The sequence below is a fragment of the Pseudorca crassidens genome, chromosome 7, assembly GCF_039906515.1.
Source record: "Pseudorca crassidens isolate mPseCra1 chromosome 7, mPseCra1.hap1, whole genome shotgun sequence".
Taxonomy (NCBI): domain Eukaryota; kingdom Metazoa; phylum Chordata; class Mammalia; order Artiodactyla; family Delphinidae; genus Pseudorca; species Pseudorca crassidens.
In genome coordinates, this window is record NC_090302.1 from 46,492,273 (window position 1) to 46,511,645 (window position 19,373).

At 35.1% G+C, this 19,373-nt stretch overlaps 1 protein-coding gene across 2 annotated transcripts; it reads right to left on the minus strand.

Moving 5' to 3' along the window:
* Positions 1–880: 880 nt before the first annotated feature.
* On the minus strand, positions 881–18,699 carry ANXA1 (annexin A1). 2 transcript variants are annotated; one of them, XM_067744155.1, is made up of 13 exons: positions 18,528–18,699; positions 11,784–11,861; positions 11,581–11,689; positions 10,974–11,068; positions 10,016–10,129; positions 9,510–9,600; positions 7,850–7,929; positions 7,602–7,658; positions 5,948–6,041; positions 4,984–5,079; positions 3,796–3,854; positions 2,260–2,382; positions 881–1,230 (listed from the first exon to the last, which is right to left on the minus strand). In XM_067744155.1, the coding sequence occupies exons 2-13, from the start codon at positions 11,847–11,849 to the stop codon at positions 1,174–1,176; spliced, it is 1,041 nt and encodes a 346-aa protein (XP_067600256.1). In that variant the 5' UTR covers positions 11,850–11,861; positions 18,528–18,699; the 3' UTR covers positions 881–1,173. The 2 variants fall into 2 exon arrangements, with proteins under 2 accessions (XP_067600256.1, XP_067600255.1); XM_067744154.1 differs by lacking the exon at positions 18,528–18,699 and adding an exon at positions 13,992–14,045 and having other exon boundaries at positions 11,784–11,860.
* Between the last annotated feature and the right edge of the window lie 674 nt (positions 18,700–19,373).

The following is a 19,373-nucleotide window of genomic DNA, read 5'->3' on the forward strand; positions in this document are numbered from 1 at the left end:
AGAGCAACTGGATAGTCATAAGCAAAAAAAAAAAAAAAAAATTTTGACCAAGGTATGATCTCACACTTTACATAAAAATTAATTCAAAATGGATCACAAACTGAAATGTAAAATGGAAAACTATAAAACTTTTAGGAAAGACAGAAGAAAATCTTCAGGACCAAAGGTTAGGCAAAGAGTCTGTAGATGTGACACCAAAAGCAAAATCAATGAAAGGAAAAATTGAAAAATAGAATCTCATTAAAACTTGAAATGTTTCTTCTGAGAAAGTCTTTCTCTATTAAGAAGATAAGAATACAAGCTATAGACTGAGAAAATATTTGCAAACCACATATTTGACAAAGGACTAATATGTAGAATACATAAGGAATTCTCAAAAGTCAACAATAAAAAATAAACAATGCCAAAATACAAAATAGTGACAATATCAAATGCTAGTGAGGTTGTGGAGAGGAGAAACTAGATTACTCATACATTTATGATGGGAAAGTAAAATGGTACAGCCACTCTGGAAAGCAGTTTGATCGTCTCTTAGAAAATATGCAACTACCATTTTTTAAAAAGTGAGGAATTTTTATTGCTGTTGCTATTTCATCTTTATACTGGTTCATGAAATATAGCAGAATATCCAATTGTTACAATGCTGATGCAATAAATCCATTATTATACAAAGATACTCTCTCAATAATCTGTACCCAAATGGTAACATGTATGAAGTTCATTTTCTAACTCTGTGAATACTTTATGTTGTTTAATATGTAAAATCTATTTCATTAGAGGATTATAATTTAGAATTCAGGCTCCTGTCCCTTGATATCAAACTAAACAACTGCATTACACACAAAGGAAAATCAGAATAGAAGAACCAATGACACACCAATTGTCCTGTAAAACCATTTTAATTTCTGTGACATAAACATCTTTCTCAAGCAATGTTACTAGAACAACCTCTTTATGGGGTTTTATAGTTTGGAGTAAATATATTTTTAAAAAACTTATCTCTATTATATAGAATTGAAATAAAAAATGATTTATAGGCTATACTTTTTAGGAAGGAGTTACTAGACTATATTCCTGTTGAAGAAACTTTCCTATTTAAATTTATGATATGGAATGGAAAGATATGGTTAATAAGTCTTCTGATCAAAAAGCTTGAGATCATCAAAGGAATGTTTAGTCTCCTGCACAGAGAGACACCAGGATTTTTTCATAATCTCCCTTGGTTTCATCCTGTTGATAAAAAATAAAGTATACTTAATGCTACCTGAAACCATAATCAATAGAAGGTATTTTTAAATTGTAGAATAATTACTGTATTAGACTTAACAGTTGTAGAACGTACATCACAGTACATCTATTTTCTAGGATCTTGGATAAGAATATCACTTATTTAATTAAATAATATAATTCATATAGCAGATAACTGATATTTTAATTATTATATGAAAAGCAATGGCTTTCAAAATTCAGATTGCAAACTTCTCTGAATTGATCATGTTATATATTAGAGCCATTATTTTCCAAGAATGAAATATCACACAGAATTAAGTATAACACAATATAATTTCATATCACCTCTGGCTTGCTCAACCAGAGTGAAAGTTATAAGCCCATGATATTCTCACTTTTTCTTGGTAGATTTTAGTTATCCAATATAAATGCCAAATTGAATTTAAACAGTCACTTATCTTTCATTAAGTTCAAAACCCCTTGACTTGTCTTTTTTTACTTCTTAACTTGAACATGTATTTTATATATTTCACATATGACAAAATTAAGGAAAAAGTTAGAATAAAATGTTTAAAATCCTCTGATCAGTATTCATTGATCATAAATCATTATATAAATCATAATATCTCTCTACTAAACTATTTTGATTGCTAAATGTATGTATGGGAAACTGTTTCCATGACTATAGAAAAATTTGCAGAGTCTTTCATTATAGAACTCACTAGTAGATTTTACCAGTGATAGTTCAGTTTACTTTAAATTATGTATCTTTTATAAAAATTTTTATATTTTGGCTGTACCACATGGCATGCAGGATCTTAGTTCCCTGACCAGGGATCGAACCCGCACCCCCTGCAGTAGGAATGCGGAGTCTTAACCACTGGACCGCCAGGGAAGTCCCTGTATCTTAATATAACAAATTAATCTTACATATGAAATTTACAGATACAATAAGTCAGCCTTTCTCTTTGAAGAAGCTGCAAAAGTATTGTCATTTGTGGGGTTAGCATTATGAAAATCACAACATACCAGGATGGCTTGGCAGAGAGAGATGCCATACAACTTCTGATAGCATGCTTTGATGTCATTCATGTCGATTTCAGAACGGGAAACCATAATCCTGATCAGTGTCTTATGACGAGTTCCAATACCCTGTCCAAAACAAATGATGGTAAGTGTCCCTCATGTTCAGAGCATACTCTTAATAAGGGAGGATGTGGGTTTGAATGTGAAGCTCTTTTGCTCACCTATATAGTTTCTATGGAGAAACTATCACCACATTAAAATACACACACACACTTTACACAAGTGGTAATAAAATGACACAAACCAAACTGTGATATCTGCAGCATATATACGAGCTTTCATAACCTTCTAATTGGTCTTCTACCACCCAGTCTTTCCTCTGTCTAAACTATTCAATAATTACAAATGAAGTAAACTTTCTAAATTATAAATCTGATCTTCCCATTCATCTATTTAAAACCCTTCAATGGCCTTCTGCTGCTTTTAGGATGAAAACCAATCATTTTATCTGGGCTTACCATGCCCTGCCTAATTCTACAACTTCTTCCACCATGCACCATCACTCTAATTATGTTTACTATCCTGAAAGAGACATGATATCTCCTCCTCCTGGACCAGTCTTGCTTTATCCCTTCATCTCGTCCACTTCTGCTCTCCTCTGGCTATTTCTTTTTCAAATATCAGGTCTTAGTTTAGCTGACAGCAAGGCTACATTGATTTCCAAAGTCTGGGGCACAGGCCCCTCTTCTGCTCTTTTACAATACTAGGTTTTCATTGTTACCCATCTAATTACCTCACTAGATAACAGCAGGCATGGGGTCAGGGACTGTACTGCCTACTACTGATACCTAGTAGCACAATGCCTATCACTTCATAGGGACTCTTTCCTATTAATTGAATAGTTAGATCGCTCTCCGAAGACTTCCTTATTTTGGAGTGACAAAGGAAAAAAAAAGACAATTTCATAACTTGTCACAATACAAGCATGGAGGTGACATCCTATATAATAAGATGCATGCTAAATGATAAAGTTAAAGTGAAGTGGTTAAGGTATCTCAAATACATCTTAATAACACCTTCCACTTCAGTGATCTTAGAACAAAATGTAAAAATCTTAGAATGACATATAAAGCAATGGCATGGAAGACAGAATAATAAAAAAGATAAATGAAGCTTAGAAAGGGGGAGATTGTGCAACTTACAACCTTAGCAGAAGTAGGTTACTAAAATCATACATTAAATGAGGAAGTATATCACCCTTCCTCTGCCAACTGAAGTTTTATTTAAATCATGAGTAATCTACAAATTACATTCAAGCTCACCTTACTATCTTACCTATAAAAGAATATAAAAAATCTAACAGAGAATTTTATTCTAATAAGGAAGTATATTACCTCTTGCATTGGATGGAAAAGTAATTCTTTTTAATGGAAAGATCTCAAAATAAGTGTAATTTTCAAACAATATGAGGTTTTCTGTTCTTCTTTCCATACACCATAATTTTTTTTCCCTAAGTCAATCACATATGTTGAAAGTTACCTTCATGGCCTGATGAAGCTTCTCAGCAAAGAACATTGATTTGCTTGTGGCACACTTCACTGCAAGAGAGGTATATTATAGTTGACATATTTACCACCAAAAAAAGAAAGATGCATGTGACAGAAGCAAGAATACAGAGTTTTGCAAGTAAGATTCTATTCTCCATCCCTGTTCCTTACCCCTCCTACCAATATGGGATATTTGGCTTATAAGAAGCTATTCTCTAGATGGTGACTTTGAATATTCTGTCCTCTGACAACATCACTTTTTTCCTATTATCTTAAATCTACCCAATAGCAACTTCAGTATTTCATGCTATCCTGAGTATACTCTTCATGGAAACAGGGAAGCTAGCAGGTGTTAAAGGTCATGCTGGCATGGAAGAAATAGTTCTGCATGTTGTAATAAGAAAAAAATTTTAAGTGGAACAAGACAGTCTTAAAATATAAGGCAGCTGCCAAATATAAAATACTAACAGATGTGTCAGTTGGTATGATTCTCTACCTTGACACTCAAAGTGTGGTCTATGGACCAAAAGAATTGGCATCAACTAAGAGCTTGTTAGAAATGCAGAATCCAGGCCCCACCCCAGACCTACTGAATTAGAATCTGCATTTTAACAATCTTCCCAAGGGATTCATATGCACATTAATGTTTGAGAAGCACTGCTTTAAAATGCAGGTTTCCAAACCTTGACTGGTCATCTGAATAAAATGGGAAACCTTTAAAATCCTTTTCTCCTGAAGACCTTTTCAGAAGCCACCAGGGACCTACTGAATCAAATCCTTTGGACTTGCCCAAGATTACTCAGTTAGCAAGTGACAGACCAGAATGTGGATCTGCATTTATTTAATTCCAAATCCTATGCTCTTAATGACCATTTTGAATTTCCTTTGTGCCATGCCCGGCCTGGTGTATTGCATGGTAGTATAAGTAAGGTGCTCAGTAAGTACTGTCCACCTGCCCATCTTTCTAAAAAAGGAAATAATATCTGTTACTACTAACAAGGCCATTGTATAACATTAGCTAAATATTTATTGCCGTTATCTTACATGTTGCCTCTATTTGAAATATAAATTACATCTGATTTTTTGTTTTGTTTTGTTATATTTTATTTTGTAAATTATGGGACAGCATTGACAATGCAATTTCAAGTTAGAAAACTCTTCCCCCTCCAGGACTACATACCAATAACTGTGAGGCATTTCTCGATGTCACCTTTCAGCTCCAGGTCCAGAACTTTGTTCATGTCATGCTTACTGAACTTGGAGTACTTCTGAAACACTGAATATTAAATTTAAACTAAGAGATGTACAAAACATCCTATTCTTTAGCAAACTTGAGCAAAATCAGGGCAACTGAGTCAAAGTATTCCTTAGGAGGACTGAACTTCAAAAAACACATTTTAAAGCTAATTATTCAACGGAGCATATTTTGGATACTTCATCTTCTCTGAGGAATGTAACTTCCATGGCTATTTTGGTGCTTCTGTATATTTTGGGGAAATTTTTGCAAATGTTGACATTTATTAGAAGTGGCATGTGATTGACATCCATAACACTACATCAGAGACAAGTGCCATAACAAATGGATCTTTCCTTATATAAAGATCTGTGTAGTAGATTTCTCTTAATTGTAACATTAGAAATCGGAGTGCTGTTATAAAAATAATAAACTTTAGGTAATCGTCATGACCTTCCCTTCGCCTTGACTTCCAGAAGTCAAGAGGTAAATCCTGTGATCAAAGGCAAGAACTCTTTTTTTGGTTTTTGTTTCTGCAGCATCTAGATACTCTTTTCTTCACTCAGCCATGAGTGAAGTTGTTGTTTTTCTTCATTGTATTTTCATTTGTTCTGTTGTATGTGTATATGTTGTCAGACCTATTCCAAATATTTTAGGGAAAGGAAATAGCAAAAATAACAAACTAATGTTCTACATGCCAAAGTCATAAATTGTGTTTCAAATACTATAAAATGGTGGTGGTACAAAGCTGGACAAATGCACAAATAGCAAGAAGGGGTCAGGAACACTGCATCCATTTGGTATCAGAGTGACAATGATTAAGATTTCTCTCTTTTCTTTCTCTTATTTGCCCTAAAAACCCCCTGCATCTTCTATAAACAATCGCAGGAAACATTTGTTTTATTCTTACCTCTGCGAAGATGGCAAGGGCTTCTGGTGGTAAGAATGGTGGTGAACACATTAACATCTGTCCCTTTTCTTTTTTCTCCTGCTTCATATAAGGCCTGTCAAGAAACACAAAAATAAACACTTGACTATCTGCTAACTTGCTATCTGCACAAGAATGTTAGATCTGTTCAAAGATTCTGGAGGCAGCAGCTGCTTTGTGTCCAATACAATCAGAGTAGGCAATGCTAAGATTATAAGTTCCTTAAAGATGGGAACCCTATTTTGTCAAGTATTTTCCACAGTATCTCTCAAGGTGCCTTGCGAACCCTAGAGACTGAATATATGTTTGCAGAATAAATGTTTGTTAAATAAAATTGCTTTAAGATTGCACTCTGTATCAAGGCAACTCCAAGGGACTGTTTAATTTTACTTTTAATTGTTCAAAGTAGTTTTCAGCAAATGGTACTGGTAAGTCAATAATTCAACCATTACCTAGATCTTGAATTTTGATGTTAGAATTTCTGTATTCAAATTCTGACTGTGCCACTTCATAGCTCTGCAATCTTAGATAAATAGTTTCACCTTATTAAACTACAGATTTTCCTCTTTTGCAAATGAAAAAGATAGTCCCTGCCTTATTGTCACAAACATGCTCTATTAACTTTGAAATGTTAATTACCATCCTCTTCCTGGGTCACACTAATCCATGTAGCTGCCATAAATATACATCTAAGAGCCCTGATAGCCTTAAAATGGAAAGCAAATTCAGAAATATCACAAGCAAATAAGAGTAATTTCTTACTATGGGCAACTATTCAAATGCTAACTTTGGTTCTTTGGTATGATTGCACAATTTCTATTAAAATGGTCAAATTTCCAACGGGCATAAGAAGTTATTCTGGACTTTCCAAGCAAAGATCTGATATATATGCATTCATTCAACAAAAGTTAATAAATGCTTATTATGTGCAGGATAATGTACTGGTACAGTGAGTGGAGGTGATCAAATAAGTTTCCATTCTTACTAATTCACTGTGATGAATTTGTAGAGAATACTATCTCATGAGGAAGGCATATGTAAATAATAGCTGTCTTTTTTTTTTTTTAACAAAAATTCCAGGCCCTAAAATGACACAGTTTTTCTAATGTTGCCAATGGATTGATGTATAAATAAAAAGCAACCTCGCTGAAACTATATATAACAATATGCTTGAAAGTATATAAATGTTATAATTTTTATAATTTTAATGTCATTACAATAATACTTTTACAATATAAACTTACACCTCTAAACCAATGTTCACTGTTAAAAGAATATTAGATGTGCTTATTCTTTCCACTTTACTTTCTTATACCTGGTAAAATAAAAATTCTGTTTCCTCAACAAAACAATTCTTGGGAATAACAAATCAAATTCTCCTTGTTCTCTCTCATTCCTCTCCAGCTTCATGAATAGTGAAATCTAATGAAAACATAAAGACCACATTTCCTCTCTTTGACCGCTTGAATGCAGGAAGGTAGGCATCATTCAGGGAATGGACATTAGGTACTATTGTCCTTTTGGAGGATTTCAGACTTGCTTTCACGTGGAGGCCCTCAAGTGGTACCTCACCTCAGGTAGGACCTATTTGAAGAAGGAAAGTGGATTCTAGGAGTATTTGTGTGTACTTGCTTACCCTGGCATCCGTATCAGCCAAGTCATCATCCACGGCAAGATCCTCACATCGTTCACCCTGAAAAATATCCCATTCTTTTGTAAGTGGTTTTCTAGCATGTAATCACATGATTTAGTTAATTCCCTTAAAATCAGATGAGTAATATTCTTTGTGGGAAAAGGAATGAATTGCTCATTTCTAGAGAGACGAAATCTAAGATTTTACTTTTCATAAAAGAAGAGGCATTTCCTGAACTATCTGAGTTATACCTTAGCAAGAGAAAGCAAAGCCTTCCGATACTCTCCAGATGTGTCTGAGGTGATGTCTTTAGCCAGATCTCTCTTCAGTTCTGAGAAATAAGAAAAGTATATTTTGTATTAAACTAGTGATAAGTAATGGTGATAATAATAATACCTGACATCTCTATATTGGCTCACAATTTGCAATGCCAAGTGTTCAATGACTTTTGGGACACATTTCAAATATTATCATTTTTTAATAAAAATAGAGGAATCAGAGCAAGCAAAATTTTTGATCATCAAATTTATTGCCTATAAGGCAACTAAAACAATTTGGATAATACTGTGAAAAGCTATAGCCCTAAAGCTTTTGCTAACGAGAATAAATTGCATAGGTGTACATTATTAAATAACCAATTCTGAAATAAAACATACCAGAATTTAAGCAATGAGATGAATAGAACAGTTATTTAAAAGAATAAACCAGAGGAACTTGCTTGAACACAGAGTATTTATTTACTTAAAAAATATCTTATACGTAATATATTTTAGTTATGCGTGTATATGTGTATGTATACCCGTCTACCTTAGATATAGATGTAAAACTTTTCTTTGTTAAACACCCATACTTAACTTGCAAAATTATGCCATATTGGCAAAAAATTAACTGAATTTGTAATTCACTAGAAGACAGAACAATTTAATAAGCTGTCATTGAACTATACATTGGGAATAATTTATGGATATTTACCTTTGTAAACTATGTTTTATCAAAGAAAAAAACTAATAATAATGCCCCTCTTGATGGTTTTCACTGATAAATGGATTTAAGATAAATATTGATAATGAGATATGAATTACAGAAAATGAGGTTAAAAGCTTCCTTATTCTGGTTCCTTTATTAGATTGCTGTGAAAATAATACACAAGGGCTATTGTATTCTCTATGTTTGGTATTAAAATCAAGCAGAAATATCCTCCGTGGTGCTACATATTAAGCTGGGAAAACAAAAAAGCTGGGGACTTAGGAAACTAGAAAAGGAAAATAGTAAAGGCCCAGCACTGCCCAGGACCCACTTGCAGATACTCTTTATAGTGTTGAGCATACCACTGAAATGAGATGTTTCACTAAATAGATAACATGAGCCACTGCTGGTCTTTCATCCCCATGGATCTATCTGGACGTTGAAGGTAAGTGAGTCATTTATACTCATAATGGTAAAGTTAGTTTCCATCAGAGAATTATAAGCACCAAGCTCTGTACTTTTTCAAGGACAAATGTTTGGGGTGTTTTGTTGTTATCTTTTCAAAATGGAAGACAACGGGACATTTTTATGAAATAAACCTCAGAAAGATAAGAAATGTTTTTAGGAAATTCTTTAAATTCAGTTCTTTGAATTGAGTTTTCCACTGCAATAATATGTGGCCATTTGTCCCAAAGGGACATTTTTTATTAAAGTGCAAACTTGATGAGGGCTGAGACAATTGTGTCCCTTATCTGAACCCCAGCAGCTCTAATGTGTCTGGTAACAGTACGTGCGTGTGGTAGACATGTGGTAAACAATGAAGAAATATGTCAATATGTAGTTTCCAAAGTCCCCATAATTAACATCCACGCTCAATTTTTTTTGGAAGTATATCAGATTTCCTTTCCGACTAAGGCACTTGGGTTGTTGGACATTAAAACTTACCTTCTTTATAGACTCTGTTAATTTCTTTGATTTCTTTGTTAGTTCTTGATGCCAAAATTTCATTCAGAGTGTCTTCATCAGTTCCAGCGCCCTGAATTGAAAAAGAAGAATAAAATGTAGAAAAATCTTCATTCAAGAATATCAACTAGTTTTTGCGTCCCAAAATTTGTTCGAATCTGACATTTAGTAAATTTCTCACAGTGTTTAGTAAATATCCACAATATTTAATAATTACAATAAGGTCTATCTATTATAGTACTCTAAAAACAAAATGAGTTTAAAGCAAATATTTTGGGCAAAAACGTAAAAAGAGAGATCTATGATATACAATAACATCATGAAGGTAGTGGAAATAACATAGTTGTTAACACCAACATTTATTTATTTATTCATTTTGTAACCACTGATTGATGGCCCTATAATAGTTGTTGAGAATACAGTAAGAGGCATCAGTGGATTAGACATTCTCTTGAGGAAAGGAGTTTTGCTTAAATTAGATGATTTACCCGCATGGCAGCACGGAGCTCATCAGCATCAAACTGGGCTGGAGTTTTCAACAGAGCCAAAGCAACTGTCTCAAGGTGACCTGTGAGGGCTTTCTTCAGAGCTTCATCCAGGGGCTATAACAAGGAGATGTTATAACCTTCTAGTAAATAACATGCAGGGTGATGACAGTAATGTGGTGTTACCTGATCTTTAGATAGTCTTACTGAGTCCTAAACCCAACCATTTTTTAGAGCTCCTTCCCTTTACATAGAAAAGGGTACTTGATATTTAATATCTTAGTCTTTTAGATCTAGAGTGATTAGAATGAAATTTACTGAATTCATTGATAAGTTTTTAAAGGACAGGGTTCTCAATCTTTTATACAGGGAAGAAATCACAAAGCTCTAAAGATAGGGGTTGTGTATTAACAGAAAGAGTAGTAAGAATACTTTAAAAATAATGTATTAATAACTTTTCCAACCATTGGGATTTGCACTGTTCAAATAAGCACTATAATCAGACATCTAATAGTTTTCTAACTGTACTCCTTAAAAAAATTGCCCATTTTTTGTATAAAAATATAAAGCTTACTTTTAAAATAGAATTATATGTATAAACTTTACATTCAGACATTAAACAGTTCAGTTTAAGTTTTAGCAGAAGACACATTTCAATCAGAACCTATTTCTTATTGCCAATAGTAATCTTGATGTCTGTTATGTTCAAGTTAAAGGCTTGTCTCCAATACAGAACACCACATGACATGTGCAAAGAATCAAGATGACAAAACAATATATAAAACCAGGAAATTTGCTAGAATTGATTACATTGCAACCAAGAGGATAAATACAGTAATCTTAGTTGTAATGGAAAAACAGTGGTTAGAGACTGACAGAACTAGGCAACTGTGCTTCAAAATCTATACTTAAACATAAATATGACTGAAATTAATTATCTCAATTAACCACTCCAACCTACCTTTCCTTTTTCCTGGAGATAGGCTGCTTTGATCTGCTGACGCTGGGCATTGTTTCTCTTAGTCAGAATTTCAATGATGGTTGCTTCATCCACACCTGGAAATAAAGGGCCCCTAGACTTCTAAAATCAATTTTCTTCATCATCAACAACATAAAATGGTTCATCATCAAGATGCTTCAAAGGGAGTTCTTAACAAAACTAAGAAGTACAAATTTTACCAGACTGGGATATGGATGCGATACTGCATATCAAATGGAAGCACTTGGGATGACATTCCATTCACTTGAATGAGAAAGGAGGAAGAAATTGTTCCTGGCCCTCAGTGTTGCAGTGTTTGTTTCCTAGATTAAACCCTAAATGTGAGCAGAGGTGTTGACTTCAGCATTGAGCCTGTTAGAAATGAGCTTTGTGAGCATATCTGTTGTAGAAGTAGATATTCTACCGATTTGACCAAAATTTCCCAAGCGCTGAGAAAGGAAATATATCTTCATTGACAAGGAAATCTTTTTATCTTCAAAACAAAAGACTCTTTAAATTGCACAGGTCTGTTTTTTAGTAGCCATTCTGAAATGTCTAGGAGGGAACTGTTTTGGGGAGACAGAATTACCTTTAGCTGTGATTGCTTTATGCAAGGCCTCAACATCTGAGGATGGATTAAAGCTAGGGTAGGGGCTCACTGATGACCCAGGACCACCTTTGGATCCTTTCACAGTTTTCTGTGGATGAGAGAGAAATAAATTACTGTCCATTCACTTACTTTAGTTTCTATTTTAATATTTAACTAAGTTCTTTTATTGTCACTTGACTTACAATGTATTCCTGCTCGTCATTGTCAATAAACCAGGCCTGCTTGAGAAATTCATTTACCATTGCCATTTTTGAAGGATCTGAAAAGAAAACAGGTCGATGCGTTTACAAACCACAAACCCACCACATATACACACCACTCCACCCCTTTACATACACAAGACGTAGAGCAGCCTTGCCTTTACTTTCCAGGATTATCTTTGGAGCATCATAAAATGCTAGATTTGGGTTTTTTTAAAAGAGAGTCTACTAGCCTTGAACAGAAACCCATAGCCTCAGAAACGTAGCTCTTCCTCAGCATATTCAGAACTCACTTTAGGGATCAGATGACTTCTATAAGTAAGCATATAGGCTGAAGACAGGAGCTGGTGTTTCACTTCACTGCTCTAAATTTACAGACCACCCACTGTATGCCAAGCACTGAGGGTGCAAAAAACATTGAAATATCCCTTGGCTCAAAGAACTTGAAGCCAGTGTGTGCTCTCCCTAAGAAAATTCAAAAGCTAAGAACAATTCTGAGAGGAAGTTCTTGGTGACCGGAGCCTCTCTTGAGAATAGTTGAGATTAGCAGAAAAGTTAAAGAGAACAAAACAGAGAGAAACTTGTCACTTTTGGGAAGTTGAAAGAAGTTTACTAGAGCAAGAAATGTTAACAGAAGCCCAAATTTAAAAGTTTAAATATATTTCCAAAGGTTTGGATAAACATTAATGGATTTTTTAAAGAGAAAGTTATATTTCAGAAAGGTCATCCTGTATCCTAGAGAATGGCTAGGAGATGTGCAAGAGGGAAGATTAGAGACCATTTAGTAAGTTGTGGGAGAATCTATGTAGGATTAATGAGGACTTAAAAGTAATGGGTAGAGAAGTAGCATAATACTGACATTTATAAGGTAAAATAATCTATGACTAATCTGTGGGAGTGGATTCAGACTCAAAACTCTATAGAAAGATAGTCAGGTGATATTTCTCCCTGAAATAATTCAGTTTTCTTTTCCATTCCGTGGTATAAAATTATTTCAGTACCTGGAGTAATCACTACATTCACATTTCTTCCTATTTGAGCTGTCTAAATACTAGTCCTACATGTGTTTTTTTTACCCAACATGAAAAACCCAGAAAAGGATTATTTTATAGCAGGTGCCTTGCTCTAACAGGATTCATTAGAGTGAAATTGCACCATGCATGCCCTCTTTTGGAAAACTCTATCTTAAAGAAAATTGCCTGACTTGCTGTCGTGGTTCAGCAATATTTTTATTTAATAAAACATGTATATTTTTAAAACCTGAAGTACGTTAAAAATTAATGCATTCTCTGAGTTATCTACAAAAGAAGCCATCAATGACCCTTTTTGTCTAGGGATTTTTTTTTTAGGAGCTCAAGCTCCAGGTCTACACTGATCTATCTCTCCATACCCTTTTGTTTATTTCTCTGGAGACAGCTATCATGAGTACATCTGAAGGAGGTTGGAAGGATAATCTTAGCAGTTTTAAATTCTTGCTATGAAGCTAAATGACTCATGAGGAGTAAAACCCATAACCTGATTCCTTAATGGCATGTTCAGACAAATTTCAGTCCACACCTGCTGAAAAATGGCTGTAGTTGCAAGTAATGAGATTAAATACGTGAGAGAATTAATATCCAAAGCAGAAACTATCTCCACTTAATTATCATGGGGATTGTTCAAATTACTGTTGTGTCATCTGTGAGAAGAACCAATATATTGCGCACTCACTTAAACTCTTCCCCTCAAGCAACTGATAAATTTAAAGTTATTTCCTGAGGTAAAGTCATGGTGTACAATTTTGCACAAGGTTTTAGTTCCTATTATACTATAATCTGGTGCAACTGCTGTTGGCACATGGAGTGTCATTTTCCTTTTGCTTAATTGGCATATCCAAAACTTCTTGCACTTTCTGGCAAGGTTTCAGGTATTTAAAATGTCCATTTTTATCATCTCATCCATGCCCTTTATGAAGTAGAATCCTCAAAATGAGTGATATGATCGGTCACTTAGCAAAGTACTTTCCCCTCAATTATAGAAATATGTGTTCCAATATTTCCACTCTTTTCAATTAGAAAAGAAAAACTTCAAAAGAAATCAAAGAAGAGATTAAGGATCTTGTCAAAAGTAATTTAAAAAATGAGCCTCACAACTTCAAAATAAATTTTATGTAAACTTTACTTCACAATTTTTTCACTTAAAAATGCTTACATAGGGCTTCCCTGGTGGCGCAGTGGTTGGGGGTCCGCCTGCCGATGCAGGGGACGCGGGTTCGTGCCCCGGTCTGGGAGGATCCCGCGTGCCGCGGAGCAGCTGGGCCCGAGGGGCGGCTGGGCCCGAGGGGCGTGGCCGCTGAGCCTGCGTGTCCGGAGCCTGTGCTCCGCGGCGGCAGAGGCCGCGGCGGTGAGAGGCTCGCGTACCGCAAAAAAAAAAAAAATAAAATAAAATAAAAAATGCTTACATAATGCATCAGTTTCTTAAAAAAAAAACTTGAGAAAGCCTAGAAAATGATATTGCTCTATTAATTACTTGATACAAAATAACAAAAACAACGGGGTTGAATAATTTGTTTGACACAAGAGTATCCATAGAGGAGACAGCTTTGTGACATAGCCTCTGTGTTCCTCGATTTTAGTCTGAAGCCATTTGGATGGCCTGAAGGTATGATCTGGAATATGGAAGCAACCTGAATAGAACCTACTCAGGAAAGCAATTAGAGGAAAACGGAATCTAAATTCAGCCAAACAAGATCCACTAGCTCTCAGCAAAGCTTAAAGACACAAGGATTGTGGCAGGAGGTACAAACCCTCAAGGAAGTAGTTTCGATCATGTACTGCTAGTTAAGTGCTCAAACGCAGCTACATGTTTTAACAGAACGTTGAATAGTTGCAACACACCTTACAAATACCACAGCAAAAATATTTTGCTCAGATTGTATTGCTAAACCATTCTGTGTGTTCAATACCTAACCTCTGTATGAAAACCAGCATTTTGTACTTGATTAAACCCATTCAGTAATTTGAAGGTAAGATCTCTTAACTATAAATAAATCACAAACATGCAAACATGTTTTATAGATTGCCACATGCTATACAAATATTTGTCATATATTTTTACTATTCAGAGAATGATCTAGTCTATGAAGTAAAATTGTACAGTAAAAAAAGAATTTAATAACCCTCTGAGTTCACAACAGGTTTTATTTTTTCCATCTTTCTTTTAAGTTGCAATGTTTAGAACATGTACTAGGTACTTAAGAGCTTATTTTATTAATTTTCCTTGGCTCAATATATATTTAATCTGGCTACCAATGAGCTCTGAAACCAAGTTTATCTCAGTCTTTAACATCATCTAATTTGAAGATGAAATTGACCATTTATACATAGGCTGACCTATATGGAAATTAATAATATTCCAGAGTTCTTCTAATTAATCATCTGTGAACATGCACTGCCTACCAATCTCATTTATCTATGAAAAAATGTGTAACTTTTTAGGGATTAACATTTTTTTGTATGTGTCATAAAAGAGCTCTCTTCCTCTCATTCAGCAATAAATTAAAGAAGGTAAATATGCACAAAAAGATGCTAGACAGAGAGGGAGCCATGCTTACTAAATGTAAGAGAAAGGTATTCCAGAAATGGTACATTAGCAATTGTACCAACTGGACAGTTTGAGAAAACTATGGCTTATTGTATGAAAGTTAATTTCCTGATTTTTTTAAACTGCACTATGGTTGAAGTATCTAGAGACATGGGGACATCATATCTGCAGTGTTCTTTCAAATGATACAGAAAAGAAAAACTGTATAGAGGGTGGAAGGGGGAAAAGGAAGAATTAATGAGAAAGCAAATGTGGTGAAAGGTTAACACTTGGGGAACCTGGGTAATAAGTATATGGTGATTCTGCGCAGTTTTCTTGCAACTCTTCTGAAGGTTTGAAATTATTACAGAAGAACAGTTTTTAATAACTTTAAAAACCACAATTTCTATCTCTGTCAGCTTCATGAAAGGCTACTTCCAGAATTTCTGACAGAGGAAACTGAGTTTTGTGGTCTATCATGCCTTCCTTGAGACAAGTGGGAAAGATCAGGGTTCTGCAAAGACAGCAGCAGAAATTTGATCCTTGCAGAGGACAGCATCATTATTCCCATTTTCTACCTGGGTAAACAAAGTGTAATTTCTTCTGGCAGTTTTCTAGATACTACTGGCAAGCATCAAGGCATACATAAATCCATGCCTTCTGATTCCAAAATATTGTATATGCTTTTAAACTAGTGACCAAAAAGATGATGACAAGATCAATGTTATTTTTAATAGCTTACACTTAAGAATCAAATTCATTCACAGTTAACCCATGGAGACTGTGGCAGGTTTCACCCCAGCCCGAGGGAGTTTATTCTTCAATACTTTGGCCTGTGCATAGTTTTTTCCTCGAATATATATTTCACAAGTCTTTCCCACACCTACTCGTTTGAGAAAACGCAATTAGTCTGTACAACGGCATGACTTACGAAGAGCCACTTTATGAAAGGTAGTCTCATGAATGTTTTGCTTCTAGACTTTTGAGTAAGGTGTTCCCTTTGCCTGGAATGCTGTTTCATCCTCCATGTCCAATTCCCTTTGCCTAAATGATGCTTCTTGGTGAGGACTCAGCCTACACCTCATGATATCCTCCAAGAGGCCTTCCTTGGTCCAGCACTGAGGTGAGTGACTGACCTTCTGTGTGCTCCCGAAGCATCCTGCCTTTACTCCTACACTTGTCCCTATTGTTCTGCATTATCACTTTCTATTTACTTATCTATATTTATAGCAGCATTCCATGGGGGCAGTGATAACCTACCATTCATTATGAACCTCTAATCCCTGGCAGAATGCTTTGTACTTAGTATGCTAATAAGCATTATTGAATGAACAAATATTGTATCAGTGCTAATTATTCAGGAAAAATATCTATACTAATTTAACAAATATTTTCTACCCACAACTATAGGATGTAAAAATAAGAATTGAGGAGCTCTGAGCCCTACTTTGACTCTCTTTAGCTGGCTGTTTGCCCTCAAGAAAACATTTAACTTCTCGGCAGTGGGGGAGAGGGCCTCCATTTATAAAAATAAGAGTGTTGAAATACACAGTAGCTAAGATTCATTATAGCTCTGAAGTGCCAGTCTTAAATTTCACCTCAAGCAGATGGAGGTGGAGAAAATTAGCATAATGAATGAAGGTATTATATAAATTGTATCTGTTCTGATCTTTCTGATAAAAATCTCTCCCATTTTAAGGAAAGAGGAAATCATTTACTGAAAAAACGGCTTTTGGTTTATCACTGAAAAATAATACGTCCATGGCTTTAAATATGTCATCAATTAATGGGTCTAGAGAGGATTAAAAACCAGCTCAGCAAGCTAACATCAATAGAAACCAATCTTTGCAGATCATTTGACTGAAAAAGTATTTAATAACCATGAAACTCTAGCTGGTTTCTTAATAATATTATTATTAACAGTTTTGTCAACATCCATCAAATGTCAGATATCTGCCAGATGTGGTTGAGCCTGGGGCTACAGGGTGGTTAACATAACTTCTGGAGAAGAGGCCACTTGGAAATTATGAAACCAGCATTTGACCACATTTGAATCGTTTTGCAATGTGCCTACCAAAATACATTCCTGCAAGCAGGGGAGAATATTACTTTTTCAAGGTCCATACATAATTTTAGACACAAACAAGGCAAGAAAAAGCACACCTTTTTTGATTAACTAGCACTAAAAATCATATGTTACGTCATTTAACTTAATATTCGGAATGAGCTAAGAAAAAATTCTTGAAGGAACATTTGTAATAAACAATAGCCAAATATATGGTGAGGATTCAAAATCTCTCACTTTTGCACATATATCCAACACCAGTAAAAACTCTACTTTAGATCTGCTTTTTGCTTTTCTAAGGAGTTTTATGGCCATTAGCTCATTCAGCAATCAAGATGCTACTAAGTGGAATATTTTTAGAGGGCCCTACAGGCATTCCCAAGAGATAACTTATCTGACACCACCCAGGAGGAAATACTTCCTTTCCCCTTAGGTTTTCAAATCAGGACTTGAAAAGCCTGTCTAAAACACAGAGACTACAGGAAAAAGAATGTGGCTACACCCTCTCTAAATGAAATGATTAGTAAGTGGATCCTCTAATTTACTTACACCGCATGAGTGAACATAACATTAATTTCAAAATGTTAATTACAAAAGCCATAATTGCCACTATGAGGTCTGAATCTATTTTTTTGTTTTGCTTTGTTTTGTTTTACAAAAGAAAAAATAAATTATTTAAGTCCTGCTATTTTGAGATAGCTCCCTGAAACCTATGTCTGGGTTCTTCTGGCCTGGCTCCCCACAGACACCACCATCCTTCATGATTTCCTTGTAAAGCATACACAGCTCGTGGAGACTCATAACTTGTAGGAAAAAACACATTCTTTCCTTCTTTTCCATGGTAACTCACCAACAGTACAATAAGCCAGTATTAAGCAAAGTTTCCTTGTTTTTAAAATTGTATTTCTTAAGTAAGTAAAAATAAAACATTACAATTTCTGATTCCTAAAATATAAATAGCCAGTGTAATTTTACATAAAGATTTATCAAAGGTGTAAGTGCAGCTAGCCATAAATTACACAGAAGTAACATTAAACACTGTAATGGGAAAAGTTTTCAAAACAGCCAAAACTACCTAAATGTAAAACCAAGACTTACCTTTTTTTTTTTTGCCTCCGTCCAAAGACCTAAAGAGAGATTCTTCTCTGAACGGCTCACGCTGGAAGTGGAACCTTGGGCTTCTGATTTTATAGAATTTGAAAGGAGACCACACCTAGCAACCAGAAGTTAGTAACGGGCTGCCTTTTGTTTGAAATACTGGGTTCAGTCTTGCTCAAAACAAAGTGAAGCAAGCCTTGCAAAATTACTCACGAAACCAACTCAGAGCTGACAGCACAAAAGAAAAAAAAAAAGAAGTACAGATTTTTTTCCCTCTTCAGTTTGCACTGTTTTTTTTACAGGGGAGTAGAACGCAAGAGATTTTCAAGTATGCAGTACTATCCGCCTCAATCCTGATACCAATGATTGGCATACTTTTTTAGTCAAATGAATTGTGAGATGAAAAATCATAAACTTTAAAACAAAATAAAACCCCCTTTGGTTAAGTCCCAGCTTCATCACTAATTACTATGTGATCTTGGGGACATATTTAACTTCCCTGAATTTGTTTCAACTTTTGTGAAATAGGGATAATATCTTCTAGGCTGCCTACTTACTAGAATTCTTATGACAATAAGAAATAATAATTAAGAAATTAAGAAATAATAGGGACTTCCCTAGTGGTAGAGTGGTTAAGAATCATCCTGCCAATGCAGGGACACGGGTTCGAGCCCTGGTCCGGGAAGATCCCACATGCCACGGAGCAACTAAGCTCCTGTACCACAACTACTGAGCCTGCACTCTAGAGCCCGCGAGCCACAACTACTGAAGCCCACAAGCCCTAGAGCCCGTGCTCCGCAACAAGAGAAGCCACCGCAATGAGAAGCCCGCGCACCGCAACAAAGAGT

Coding starts and splice junctions, on each gene's coding strand:
- ANXA1 (XM_067744155.1), bottom strand. CDS start 11,849: ATGGCAATGGTAAATGAATTTCTCAAGCAGGCCTGGTTTATTGACAAT. Junction 10,130..10,973: donor ATCTCCAGGAAAAAGGAAAG/GTAGGTTGGAGT, acceptor TCCTTGTTATAG/CCCCTGGATGAAGCTCTGAA. Junction 3,855..4,983: donor GAAATGCCTCACAGTTATTG/GTATGTAGTCCT, acceptor CCTCTCTTGCAG/TGAAGTGTGCCACAAGCAAA.